The 15035-nt window shown below is 32.9% G+C and overlaps 2 protein-coding genes across 2 annotated transcripts in view; one reads left to right on the forward strand and one right to left on the reverse strand.

Annotated features, from left to right (window-relative positions):
* The window catches only part of LOC107450698 (monocarboxylate transporter 9), a gene marked incomplete at its 5' end in the record, with an annotated part of 17582 nt that extends 6064 nt beyond the window's left edge, over positions 1-11518 (forward strand). The window contains 4 exon segments of the mRNA XM_071182947.1: positions 725-976; positions 4660-4876; positions 7146-7271; positions 10196-11518. Of these exon segments, the coding sequence (XP_071039048.1) occupies positions 725-976; positions 4660-4876; positions 7146-7271; positions 10196-10353 (753 nt within the window).
* LOC122272596 (monocarboxylate transporter 12) overlaps positions 1-15035 on the reverse strand; it is a gene marked incomplete at its 3' end in the record, with an annotated part of 552146 nt that overhangs the window by 18743 nt on the left and 518368 nt on the right.

Below are 15035 nucleotides of genomic sequence, written 5' to 3' on the forward strand. Positions count from 1 at the left end.
ATATTGTTTTTCATAATTGAGTAAATAATGGTAATGGAAAAACTATTATTATATATATATATATATATATATGTATATAGGTTCAAAATGAAGAATAAAACAAAGAAAAATTATAGACATATGAAAAAAAGGGGGGGGGAATAATAAGTAAAAAAATAACAAACAACAGTTTCTATTAAAAAAAAAATTTTATTTAAAAAACCGGGAAAAAAAGATATAATCTTTTCATCAGCCTTAACGATTACATCCGCAAAACAGAGTGCTTACTGATATTGTATCAATGTATTTATTTATTTATTATATATATATACACGTCTTGTATGCTCAGCTAAAGTCCACCTTGTCATGAAATTTTAATGGGCAAATGCAATTTGATCCTATCGCTTGTGTGACGTCAGCTAAAGCTTAGTTATGGACCGAAGTGCCAATACTTTTTAAAAAAGCTTCAGAAAAATAATTTTTAATCCTTTCAGTATGAAAGCTTTGAAACTGCACTATTCCCCCCCCCTTTATTTGAGAAGAATGGATTTATAGTTCAAACATTTTCGTGACACTAAAATTCCGAGGCAAGGTTGCCGTAAGGTTACATGCTTTCTGGATATTATAGATATATATATATTCTAAATGCACATGAAATTGTGTGTTCTCAGTTAACAAACACAGAACAACAGGGTAAAACGTGGATTGACTATGAAAAGTACAGTGTGATTATTATTTTTGTTAGGAACTCCAGCGTCGATTCACGATGCCTGCAGCTTTGCCAGCAGAGAATGTGAACAACAATTCAAGGAATGAGTCTTGGGCAGAGGCCAGAAGAGAGCAGCGTCGAGTCTCCATTCGAAAAGACCTCGCCCGTCCCCTCTACAGGAAGGACATATTCTACAGTGGAAGTATCGTCCATCTACCCGAATATAGAGAATCTAAGCACGACATCAGGACATACATATCAAATGTCACACTCATCCCCGATCAACAGGTGAGGATACCATATGACCTCTCCCTCCCTACCGAAAGGGGCAGAGAGGGAAATTCTATTTAATTTTAGAAAATAAACTGATATTTATACTATATTCGGTAGTATATATGTTACCGTCAAAGTACGAAACGCCGGCATTCTATACAATGCCTAGGTATTGTATATAATGCCGGTTGTTTTTAGGCAAGGTATGAAATATGAGAAGTATTACACCGTCAAAGTATGAAACGCCTGCATTCTATACAATGCCTAGGCATACTATATAATGCCGGTTGTTTTTAGGCAAGGTATGAAATATGAGAAGTATTACACCGTCGAAGTATGAAACGCCGGCATTCTATACAATGCCTAGGCATACTATATAATGCCGGTTGTTTTTAGGCAAGGTATGAAATATGAGAAGTATTACACCGTCAAAGTATGAAACGCCGGCATTCTATACAATGCCTAGGCATACTATATAATGCCGGTTGTTTTTAGGCAAGGTATGAAATATGAGAAGTATTACACCGTCAAAGTATGAAACGCCGGCATTCTATACAATGCCTAGGCATACTATATAATGCCGGTTGTTTTTAGGCAAGGTATGAAATATGAGAAGTATTACACCGTCAAAGTATGAAACGCCGGCATTCTATACAATGCCTAGGCATACTATATAATGCCGGTTGTTTTTAGGCAAGGTATGAAATATGAGAAGTATTACACCGTCAAAGTATGAAACGCCGGCATTCTATACAATGCCTAGGCATACTATATAATGCCGGTTGTTTTTAGGCAAGGTATGAAATATGAGAAGTATTACACCGTCAAAGTATGAAACGCCGGCATTCTATACAATGCCTAGGCATACTATATAATGCCGGTTGCTTTTAGGCAAGGTATGAAATATGAGAAGTATTACACCGTCAAAGTATGAAACGCCAGCATTCTATAGAATGCCTAGGCATTGTATATATTGCCGGGTGTTTTTAGGCAAGGTATGAAGTATGAGAAGTATTTCATACTTTCTCTAGGCATTGTATATAATACCTAGGCATTCTATAGAATGACAAATGCTATTTGCCTAGCAAATGCCTCACCACGTGATATTCGAAACGAATCGGAGACGTATTTTATACTTTGCCCGGTTTCTCATTTGGTATTCTATAGAATGCCTAGGAAATGCGTGAAATGTAAATCGTTTCATACACTGTCGGCTAGTTTTAGGCATTCTATAGATTGCCGGATTTCAAACTTTGCCTTTAACATATACGTGCAAAATACAAAGCAGCAATCAATTCGATTACATTGTTGAGATATAAAGGATAAAATTATATCAATACAATGAACAGTTTTTGCGAGTGTCAGCAGTGCGAATGTACATTTAATGAACATGAATCGTATAAACGCATTCTGAAAGAAATATCATAATTAATAGTACAGTATTGATTATCAATAGTGTAAAATAAGCCAATAATAAATAAGAAAAGATTTTTTTTTCTCCCTCCCAACTTTTTTCCAACTCTAAGTAGTGGTTGGAGGAGAGGCCTCCTTTTATACACAGAGGCTGCACCAAACCTTGGGCTTACATTATGCCCTCTTCCCCTTTCACTCAACAATGGTGAATTTATTCTCAAGATATAATAGAGTACCTCTTCTCATTTTCAAAGAAGTCTCAGTTTAAAAAAAAAAACATTTAAAAAATTTTTTCACATGGTAACAAAACCTGAAATAATTTTTTGAAATATTACCTCCTTCTGCAATAGAAAAATTCTAAATTACGAATCTTAAATAGAATACGAATTCTTCGAACATGCTATTCTTATTATATTATGCATTTTATAAGCATAGAAACTGAAGGATTTTTTTTTCACTCGTAAATCAAACTAAAAATGTTTGACAAGTAAGCACATTAAATATTGATTGATTAGTAGAGAAAGAATATTTAAAAAAAAAACTGTTAATGACTGACATTGATTGCGTCTTACGACACTGTGCTCCGTTAGCTCGTGTGAGAGTAAGGCCCTGTTTGCCTAACTGTTGTCATGTTTCTAACAGTTATTCATGACTGTTAGTTCAGTTTTTGCTTTAACCAGCACCATCTGTGATAATTACGAGAATGGCGGTCATTATGAAGAAATAGCCACAGAAAATGAAAAACGCTTCTGAATAGGACATAAAAAGTGAACTCAATAACTGGGATCATAAAAATTTGCGAGACTTATTCATTTATTTTGTTGATTTTCCACACAGTGGAAAAATCTCGCCAGGTAGGAGATTTTTAAAAAAAAATTAAATTTAAGTTATTGGTCCGTTTCATATATTTCCTTAGAGCGAGACGCAAATATAGGTTTAAATTATGTGTTTATTTTACTTCGCAAAATAGCTTATAAAAAAGCTATTAGAGAGAAACTTTTTTAATTCTCACTTCTATTTTTATTTTAAAATTTAAAGAAAAAATAGTTTAAGTAAACCATGAAGTTTCAAATAATGGCAGAAAATATGTTTTTTTTTTCTTCATTATATTAAAATGCAAACACCACACCTATAGCGCAATCCAGGCTAATACTACGATAATACGAGTTTTTTTTTTCTTTCTCTCGCTGTATAACACTCTGTTAGTATAAGTGTCCTTTACTTCAGATCCGATCCACATTGACTTACTGATCTCAGTCAATCACTATTAGCCGTCAGTAAGCTGGTAGGAGATCAAACTGCAATGGTATAGAGCAGTGATTCTCAACCTTGTTTTCGTGGCGGCACACTTTTAACGATTTCGAAATTTGACGGCACACAATGAAAAAAATTAGATTAAAAGTTGTTTAATTACCTATTTTACACGGGGTTAAATTGTTTGTGATAATAATTTTGAATGTGAAATAAAATAATATGTACTACAAAAGCACGTTTATTAAGAGATTAATTATGTTTTCCGACTAATTTTTTATTAGTTAGTAACAGTTATTTTTCTTTTTCTAGTTATTAATTGTTAGCTTGTCTTCTATAGTTATTATCTGTTAGTTTTTTTGACATTAATTTTTAATTTTTTGTGATTTCTTGTTAACTCCTGCTAATTATTAGTTGTTATCTTAGTTAGTTATCCTTTGTTAGTCATCCTTTGTCAATTTGTTTTTATAACTGTTTATTGCGTGGCTTACTTTAATGATTAGCTTTTATTTCCGTTTGAAAATTAATATTTAGCTTGCTTTCCTTTGTTAATTAATAATTTTAATAGTCATTAAATTTTCCACTTATTTCAACATTTTTTAAAATTGTCAAAGACAATTTAAACACACTCTTCTTATTTTAAGATTGTGAGCGACAAGACAATCACCGACGAAGATGTTCACGCGATTAAAGCGTGGAAAAATTATAAAAAGTATATATATATATTGTGTCAACCTTCATCTATCAAAAGGTACCTCAAGATAGAATCAAGTTAACATGTCTTAGTGAATTGGTATTCAATATTTATGGTGGTAGTTGCGCCACAATATCATTTCCACAATACGACCCAATAAGGAGTCGATCATCCCCCGATTTTCAGTTTTTCTATCGCTTCTCACTTTGCACACGCGAAGGACCAGTCGATTCATGAAGGGTGAACCTGATGAGTGAAATATATTATCTCGCTGAGAAATCCCCCCCATAAAATTCTCCTTTTCTTTTTTACTGGATGCATGCAGTTTGATTCATTTCAGATGGAGATTCCTGACTCCAGAGAGAAGAAACTGTGTCCCCGCCTTCCCCGAAGCATGGAAGACACTTTGAAGGAGGCCCTCGACTTCTCACTCCTCCGTCAGCCCAATTTCTTGCTGGCCTGTGTGGCCAATGTNGGTCTCTCCATCCTCACGGCACCTTTCTGCTTCTCCTACGCTTCCATCATGACAGCCTGCATCTTCTTCAGCTTCTTTGTATGTAAGTCTTTTTTTTCAGACATCTTTAATAATCAAAGCTTAATCCCGTCAGGGGGCATATATACTGTAGACTCAAAGTGCGCGCACGTGACTACCCAGCGAGGGAAAAAAAGAGAGGATTTACAAAGGTAGGCTTGGTAACGGTTCATGGCAACACGTCGGAATAATGGGCAAGAGAGGCAAAAACAACCCCAAGGAAAAATCCTGGTGGATGTGGTCTAGGCGCCGCGCGCGCAGAGCGGCAACTCACCAAGATCTAAAGATAAAATCCCCTCAACTAGAATGCCGCAAAGAATTGAGTGAATCCTAAATATTAACGTCCCGCAGTGGACTGATCGTTAAGACACGGTTCCCAGCAGATCACCGAAGTCAAGCATCACTGGCTACGGTCAGTGTGCGGGTGGGTGACCACTTGGATCAGTCTGCGTAGGGACCGAGGGTGTGCGGTATGGGTCCTCGTTAAACTGTGCTACCGTAAAGTGCTCGACTTCGCGCGCAGGTCGTCGGGCTACCGAAGCGGGGGTGCCATCCCCTCCGCAGAGGATCAAAATTGTGATGGCATGTCTTCGGATCATCCTCCGGGATGTTTCCCAGACCGTCGCCAATAGCCCATTGTGCAGCTCTAGTGCGACGCAAATTAACAATAACAATAATAACAATATTAACAGGAGTAGTTACTCAGAGCCGTGATGGCTCAGGGGATAGAGAGCTCGCCTTCCATTGAGGTCAACCGGGGTTCGATCCCGGCGATGGCTGGTCGATACGAATTCCGCACCGACCACAGTGTTGACATGAAATATCCTCAGTGGTGGACGGATCATGGGTTAGAGTCTCTTTGCCGTCAGGCTAACCGTGGGAGGTTCTCGTGGTCTTCCTTTCCATGTAACGCAAATGCGCGTTAGTTCATTCAAAAAGTCCTTCACGAAGGCATCAATACTCGATCCAGACGTTCCCTTGTCTCTCTGGATTGGGTTCAAAATGACAAGGCAACGGGGTTGAACATTAGAAGTCGTAAACCCAAAAATTGGATCGGCTGTTCAACGACGGATATAAAAAGAAGAAAAGAGTAGTTACTCATTAAACAAAACTTAGGAGTGTTCAGAGATAACAGGCTAGGGATCAAACAGAGAGCAATAGAACAGTAAAAACATTGAATAAAGGTAGAAAACATAGTGTAATGATGAAAAGTGCTACAATTTGAAGAAAGTCAATGAGAACAGATAGAAGAGTTACAGCGATGCAGCCGTCAGGAAAAATCTAAGAACAGGGGGAAATTCAAAACAGGAACATTTGACAAAATATTTTAACAATAAGTTAATTGAAAATCATTTCTAAAAAAAACACACAGTATTTGCAAAAGATTACACGATGAAAGAAAAAAACACTTGAAATAAAATTAAAATAAAATGAAAATTTTATTAATAACGGAAGCTCAATCCCTGAGAAAACATGTAACCTTTGTGTCGGAATTTTCTTTTTTTTACCACGAAGATGTTTGTATAAAAAACCTTTTTTCAATAAAGCAAAAATAGAGCAGTTTCAAACCTTTCATTCAAAAAGGATATAAAATGATTTTTAAAAGCTTTTTTTAAAAAGTATTGTCATTTAGGTCTGAAATAAATGATTTGAATTTATCTTAAAAGGAATGATTTGAATTTATCGGAAGAAAAAATAAACAATGAATCTTGAAAACAATAAATTTAAAAAGATCCCAAACTATATTAACCATTCATTTCGAATTTCTCAAATCGAGGATTAGAAAAAAAAAATAAAGAGATAAGTAAGTAAAAAAAAAATATCTGACAGTATTTGAAAGGAACAGGCAAGTCTTAGTAGAAAGAAATTAGATAAAAGGAGAAATTAGACAATAGATTACATAAATATAGATTAGTATTTATTATATCAAGCATTATATTAGAATATTATAATAATTCGATCCAATTATTAAACGCACTGTGATAATGATAAGATTTGCATTATAGGCAATACTTTTATATTTAAACATTCGTGTAATGGGCTCTTATTCGGAAAATTTTTTTTTTATATACTTCCTATTTGTATTTATTTTTAACGTATTGCGTGACAATGTTAACCCATTGACACAGAAACGTAAACAAATTGCAAACCGGTTTCATGCACATAAAAAAAAAAACTGTATGCGTCTAATAATATGGACTGTACCTGACAAAGGCATTTTACTTTAAAAAAAAAGAAACATCAGCGTTGGGTACACAGGAAATACTTTGTTTTTAATCAGCTTTTTGTTTCAGCTGCCTACATTTCCCTGACATCTATCATATTGGTGGATATGGTAGGATTAGACAGGCTAACCAACTCTTTTGGATTATTGAGTCTTTTCAGAGGTGCCGCATCCATTCTGGGTCCTCCACTCGCAGGTATTCTTCCCCACTACTCTACTAAAATAAAGTAATAAAAGACTTAACAAGCGTGAATTAGGAAAACAAAAAAGAGATTTGATATGGAAATTATAAAATTGACAACGAAAATAGGGTAAATGAATAAGGGTGAAAAACAGTTTTTTCTTACCATGATTTACTTTCTAATTTTCATTTGAGAATTTTTCTAATTTACTCACGGCTACCGTGGTTTTACTAATTCTTTTTGATATCCGTCGTTGAACATCTGACCCAATTTTGGGTTTAAGACTACTGAAGTTCAACTACGTAGCCTTGTCATTTTGAACCAATCCAGAAGACAAGGAAACTCCTGGATCAGTACCCCCAGAGGTATTGATTTTTGTAATGCGAACATGGAGGACGTTGTGACTCGCTTAATTTAACGTGCATCAATCACCATTTACTACACGGGGAGTCCACGGCAGACGGGGATCGAACCGGCGCCCATTTTGGACATGGACCCGGTACCCTACCCACCAAGCTACCCAGGCCTTCCAAGAATTTGATAATAATTTTTTCAGCTCCTTATTTCCATTTCTCAAAAATAGGCTCTATGATTGTACTGTATTATTTTACTATTATTATAAACCCTCTGATTCGAGATCCTTGAATGACACGAGAAAATATACGCAGAAATATTACCTAACTTGTCTGTATAGCAATGTAATATGCGTAAGTGCAAGTATAAAAATAGATCATAAAAACGCATGTAAATCATTCTTCCTAGCATTTCGAGATTAGTATAATTCAATTCAACGAGAACAATGCTTCTGCCTAAGAAGCTATTCAATTCACCCTTCTCAAAATAACCCATTTCCCTCAACAACAACAGAAAAAACAGGAATTTTTAGGTTATTATTTATAATAACATAACAAATGGCCGAGATAGCCTGGTTAGTAAGGTGCTGGGCCTCTGTCCAAGAGGTTGTGAGTTCGATCCCCGCAGACCGAAGACTCCCGGTGTAGTAAATGATCATTGATGCTCATTAAATTTGTCGAGTCACAAAGTACTCCATGTTTACATAACAAATCAATACCTCTGGGGGTACTGATCAGAGTTGGCCGTTGATTACAGTAATCGATTACAACTGTAATTGATTACAGATAATTACAGCTATGTAATCAATTACTTGTAATCACGATTACAAGTAATCAATTACTTGTAATCGTGATTACAACTTTCAAAAAATTTTGATTACAGCTGTAATCATGATTACAATTTTGATTACAGTAATCAATNTATCAGGTTATGATTAATATATATATTTATATTTTAATTATACTCATTTTTCCGTAGAAAAAGTCAAATAAAGTAGAATTGAACTATAGCTGAAGATATAAAAAACTGAAGCTCAAAGTATTTCTGTCCTGATATTTGTTTATTTCTGATAAAATCTCTGATTCTTTCTGAGAATTTCTGATAAAAAGAAGAAGAAAATAACTATGAATGGTAAATTTGTGTTCGAATTTGAACACAAGATTAAAACTCCCAAAATATTAATCATTTGTCTCACAACGCAAGCAAGTGACATACACCGGAAGTTCTTAGAATTCCGTTCCGGTTTTAGAATCTTATTATTTTTGTTAACTCGATTCCTGCATAGGTTTCCCGTGCATAGGTTTCTAGGTGAATGTCTGTGAAATTCATTTTTTTTATTTCATACGAGATTATTTTCCTATTTTTCCCCCCATCTTTTTAGAGCTTATTTTTGAAGGATTTAAAAGCATACTATGATTTCGCATCACTTTGATTCCTTTGAATGATTCTTGCAATACGGCAAATGAATACAAAAAGAAAAAAAAAAAAAGGAGGGAAGAAAAATCCATCAGTTGACCAATCAATGTATTGACCTAGAAGTGAATGACAAATCAGCTTATAAATATTATCAGTTTATAAATATAATCAGTTTATAAAAAAAATAGATAAACCTATAATTTTTTGAGCAAATTATTTTCAATCATCCTAAATTTCAGTTTAATAAATTAGAGGTGCCCTAAAGTAGAATAGAATATTTTTTTTTTCAAAATTTCTCTCCTTTTTTTGTTTGAAGACTTATTCTATGACATGTTAAAATCTGATTGGCTAAAAACCTGAAATCGAATGCATAAAGAGTAAAGATGTTCTGCGATGAAGCCTACTCAGTGACTAAAACGTTCCACGAGAAGTGCTATGAACTAGTAAACAAAAAACATTATCCGTTCATACTGCCAAGTTAGTTTATTTACACCCTAAGCAGGCTGGTCAAAGTGGTCCGGTCCTCACTTTCGATGATCTACTGCTAACTATCCAATCCAATACCGTCAGTTGTTTTTTAGAGCGATTATCGCATTATGTTGGATGCACACGACCACCTTTTGAAACCTTACTATACTTAGCGCTAGATGGCGTATTTCAGTTCTAAAATTGAGGAGAAATGATAAGAGTACTTTAAAAAAATAGAGATGACTAAACTGATGTCGTCCCGCAGTGAACTGATCTTTAAGACACGGTTCCCAACAGATCACCGAAGTCAATCATCACTGGCTGCGTTGTTGTTGTTGTTGCAGTTAATTTACGTCGCACCGTCGCCAATAGCCCATTGTGCAGCTCTAGTGGGACGTAAATGAGCTACGACAACAACTAAACTGATGTCACTTTACTTAATTGTCTACTGATCAACCATTTACTAATAGCAACCAATAGGGAAGTGGCTCTGTTGAAATGGGAATACGTGCAAGCAACTGGTTGCCATTTACATCCACAAAATTAGGACAATAAAGTGATGTCACTAAACATCTGATTTGTGTAACTTCCTCCAACAACGAATATTCCTGGAGTGACAAGATTCAAATCAGTGATTAAAAAGAAATTGCATTATTTCGGTGACTGAAAATGATTTTAATAACTGGTTATGGTTTTTCAGGTTCTTTTTATGACTGGACCGGCAGTTACGAAATTCCATTCTTCATAGCCGGTGGACTGCTCATATTGGCGGGATTCCTCATGTATTTTGTGCCTAGGCTCGAGAAGACACCCCTCTGCGACATCAAAATCTCCACAGAACCCACCACTTCCCTCTGAAGAACCATTCCCACTGCATGCCTTTCACGCTCGTGGGAGAATGAGAACGTGATTTGTGAAGTGTAGTCTCACGCGTAAAAACTCATGTTCTACTTACTTGTGGTGATTAGAATGAACCATGATTTGAGGCCAAAAAGGACGTCTTCAAACTTTTATGCCACTTACATATGTATAAAGATTATTCATTTATGTGCTGTACAAAAATTTAGTTTTTTTTTTTTTTAAAAATTAATGACCATATTTATCTAACTTAACTTCGTTATTATGCAGTTTGGAAATAGTATATGATGTTCAGCATTTTCTGCACACATGTAAAACGAATGAGTGCAAGACTCTTCACGTGTGTTTATTTTTGTTGAAATTACTTTCCCACAAATATGGAGTTCCTTTTTATTTATCTCTGTAAAACAAAATTATCTTGTTAAAAAAAGAAGAAAAAAGACAAGCGCATTTCCAATTTTTTTATGCATATATATGTCACCCTATTTAAGAAAGATAAGATCTCTTACGAAAAATTTAAGGGCATTTGAGAACGTATGTGAAAGATTGAGAACATGCCTGTTTTTAAATATTTTGGGCAGAGAACTACTGAAACAGAGGTGCGTGAACTGCATGCAGTGTGACAGGTCCTTTCACGAGAATCATCCAGTGAAAAAAATCGTAGCGGAGAATGAGATCAACTGATTGCTAAAGACTCTTTCAAAAAGGGGTGTAGTAGGGAATATTATGTCACTCAATGGTATGCATACTTTTTGAAATGCATACTTTTTACAAAAAGGCTTACACCCCTTCCAATGCTTATGCTTTATTCCTAACTTAATCCTGCAATTTTATTTGTTATATATTTAAAACATACTTTCAATTTAAATTTTTATAAAATGTTTTTAAATTAAACATATTTAATACCTATATTATTTAGTACTTATGATATACTTTAATTTTGTATTCAAAATTGTTGATTATTTTTTTAATTTAATAAAATGAAAATTTATTTAATGATGATAAATTTAATAAGGATTTATTCTAGTAAAATGCCCCAATGGTTTAACAAACTTCATCTTTTATTCATCATGTTTTTATTTTATTTTATTTATTTATTTATTTATCTACGGAATGCAGTTCTAATGAATCATTTTGTCAATTAAAGTTTTTTTTTATCAATAAATGTTTGTTTTTAATTAGTCTCAAATGTAACATAACACTTAAGAATGCGAACTGTAATGTAACGATATTTAAAACACTGATGCAAAAATGCGTTAATTTTAAATATTTTTGCGAGACAATTTCTTAATTGAAATATAAAATTTTATTTCATACATTTTCGCTAAAAATGCTGGTTCATCCCGACAAAAAAAAGTACAACTTCTACTAGTCGCAAATGATTTATTTTTTATATAAAAACAAAATCGTATTAAAATAAAAATCTTTCCCGAACTCATTTTTTTTAAAAAAAAAACAAACATAAAATCAATATATTTTTTTATTTTATTAATAAAAACAAGAAGCTAAAACAATACACAAGTTTTAAGTTGAAATTTTAATTTTTTTATGATTGAAAAAAAATATTTAATTTACCATCAATTGACTATCCCAAATGATCTGGGGTCAAATTAAAAAAAGTTAACTATTAGTCACATCTTTTCATAATCTGAAATATCAACTGCATTACTTTCTCTCTCAAACGCCATTTTTTAAAATTCTTTTCTCTATGTAAATTCATCAACCATTGTATATACAATTGTGCAAAAAATGTCTGCACAGTCCCACAAATAGCTAAACTTCCAAACAAAAATTGGCAAACTTCCAATCTTAGCAGAGTAATATTATTTTTTGTTATGTTTGAAATTCGAAGTCAATATTCTGTTTTAACACATAGCCCGATATCCTACCTGAATATTGACCTATAATATTTATATTGGACCACGTATTATATTACCGGATACTAGTGTACCCTACCAGCGGAAATAATTATAGGCTTTTTAGGGGGTACACAGTGTGGCCCTATTGTTTACTATTTATGCATAAATATAATAGTGTGTTTATTAACTTTAAAATAGGGAAATTCGAAGTCAATATTCTGTTTCAACACATAGCCCGATATCTTACCTTAATATTGACTCATAATATTTATATTGGACCAGGTATTATATCGCCGTGTACTTCTGTTTCGATTGAAATTGCAATTTTTTGGATTTGGGTATTATAAAAGAAGAAAATATCTGCTTTGCTGATTTATACAATAAAAGAAATTATTTTAATTTCAATAGAAATAAACTAATTACTTGGAATTCTAATGTTTCTAGGAACATCTATTAAGATGCCACTTTTAATGTAATGAATAGAATTAAGAGAATATGTAGTAATATTTATGTATCCAAAAAACAAATAGATAAACTCTTTCAAAATTTGATAAAAAGCGATGAATACCCAACTAAGGTAATTAAATTCTATATGAATTAATTTAGTTAATTGCATATTATTGTAAATAAATTTACTAAAAAATTTCTTTGTTAATTTGTATAATTTTTTTCATGTGCAAATCCATTTCGGGCAAATCCATGGCTAAAATTACGTGCAAAGCAGGCAATTCATTTTTCTTTCTGTCTTCTATTTTATTGTTTTCTTAAATAAATGTTAATTTTCTAAAATTATTAATTGTCAACTTCTTTAAATTATCCAGCGTAATAGGACCTAGCGCATATCCTTTTTAACTAACAACTCACACGCACTTTAATACAAAACCCGTCTATTTACGCTTTTACCGAAAAATTTCATATTTTGCAATCTGGCAATCTTGTTTCGAAAATATTTTAAATCAATCTTGAAAAATTTCCCGTTCATGAAAGTTTAATATCTTTTATTTTCCGGATTTTTATTCTTTTTTTCAGATTTTTTTTCTCCATATTCTCTTCTTATTCTTATTAATATTTCCCCCCCTTTTTTCATTGTTCTGTAATTTTTTCCATGTTTTCTCTTCATTTCATTTATATATATATATATATATATATATATCACACTTTTCAACTGTGTTCAAGAGAGTAAACAGTGCGCATGCGCGTTATTTTTTCGTTTTATATGTGATGCTGTTCGATTGTTTTACATTATCCAATTTCTAAAATTAAAGTGCATAACTTGAAGTCTTTCAAGATATTAACTTGAAATGTATATTTTTTTTGTTGGAAATATCAAAGAATTATTTNTATATATATATATAATTAGCATGATTATTTAGTTCCTGCAAGTTTTTCAATCGCATGATTGCATGTCATTTGCTTCAAATTAAAATGTTTCATTTAATTAACTTTCTATTAACAAAAAATGTTAAAATTAAGGGGAAATTGTTTAAAAGATATCAGTAATGGATAAAAATTCTTAAGATTTTGTGCTGAGAAACCTAAAAAAAAAAACCTTAAAAATTACAATAGCGATTAATAATTGGTTCTTCGAGTCAAACCAAAATTCGAGAGTTATTTTAGAGCATATTTATGATAGCCGCATTCAATATAAAAAGGTTTAAAGAGAAAAAAAACTTCATCAACTCAAATAAAATTGGGTCGGAAGCATAATCATGTCGGCGAAATGAACTTCGGCAATGTGTAATGTCTGTACAGCGACTGTCAGCAATATGAACACGGACCACAAAAACCATCCGGTACAGTATCAGCAATTTTTTTATATCTCACATGAAAAGGGGGGGGGTGTAGTAAATTTTTACTGCGAATTTTATAACTGCGAAGTAAATTTTTTTCCTTTTATTTAGAAAAATATTGACCGATAAAATATAGATTTTTTTTCTCCATATCTTTCCCTTCTGACAAAACGCATGCAGTCAACACAGCTGCAAACTTTATTATGGACGCTGGTAGAAAATTATTTTATTTAGCACATTTAAGAAAGGGGAGAATATTTTATTAGGTTAGTTTTTACCTATATTTATAAATGCTACTTCTTTTTTAATTTAGAATCTGATATTCAGATACTCATAGATTTATTACCCAATGGCAAAACGGGTGTTGTTTTGGGTTTGATTTCCTGCACACCTTATTTGGACGTCATCACACCTTTTTAACTGTGTTCAAGAGTAAAAGTAAACAGTGCGTTGCTATGGTGACAGCTGTTGTTTCTTAATTTTTTAAACATTTTTTTCAATTCTAATTTTGTTATGCTTCAAGTGGGTGAGTTTATTTTAGAGACAGGGGACCAGGGAGATCCTATAAATACTTCTTGAGTAGTCAATAAACGATAATTTGAACAATATTTTTCTTTCTATTATTTTAATTAACAATCAGAAATTCTAAACTACAGTTCAAACTGGATCGTTTTCAATACTAATTCAGGTGAATATCACAAGTAAAGAGGATTCCAAACTGATTGACACGGTCCCAAAGGTAAAGAGTTGAAGCAAGAAAAAAAATTCAACAACAATTATTGTGCCAATGGCTAACCTGTGATCGCTGAATTTTTTTCAATTTTTCCGAATTTTTTATTTTTTTATGTATTATCGAATGCGTTTTAAATTGTCAAAATTTGTAATTTTAATAAAGTTAGTAGTTAAAATAAAAGTATTCATGATTAAAGGTTTATAAAGAAAATATTACCTTTGACAAAGCATGTTAAATAAGGTAAATGTTTGTTATCCTTCTGGTTTCGATCCTTTAACAAAGAAAAATATTTCTTTTCAC

This window comes from Parasteatoda tepidariorum, chromosome 7 (genome assembly GCF_043381705.1).
Source record: "Parasteatoda tepidariorum isolate YZ-2023 chromosome 7, CAS_Ptep_4.0, whole genome shotgun sequence".
Lineage (NCBI taxonomy): Eukaryota > Metazoa > Arthropoda > Arachnida > Araneae > Theridiidae > Parasteatoda > Parasteatoda tepidariorum.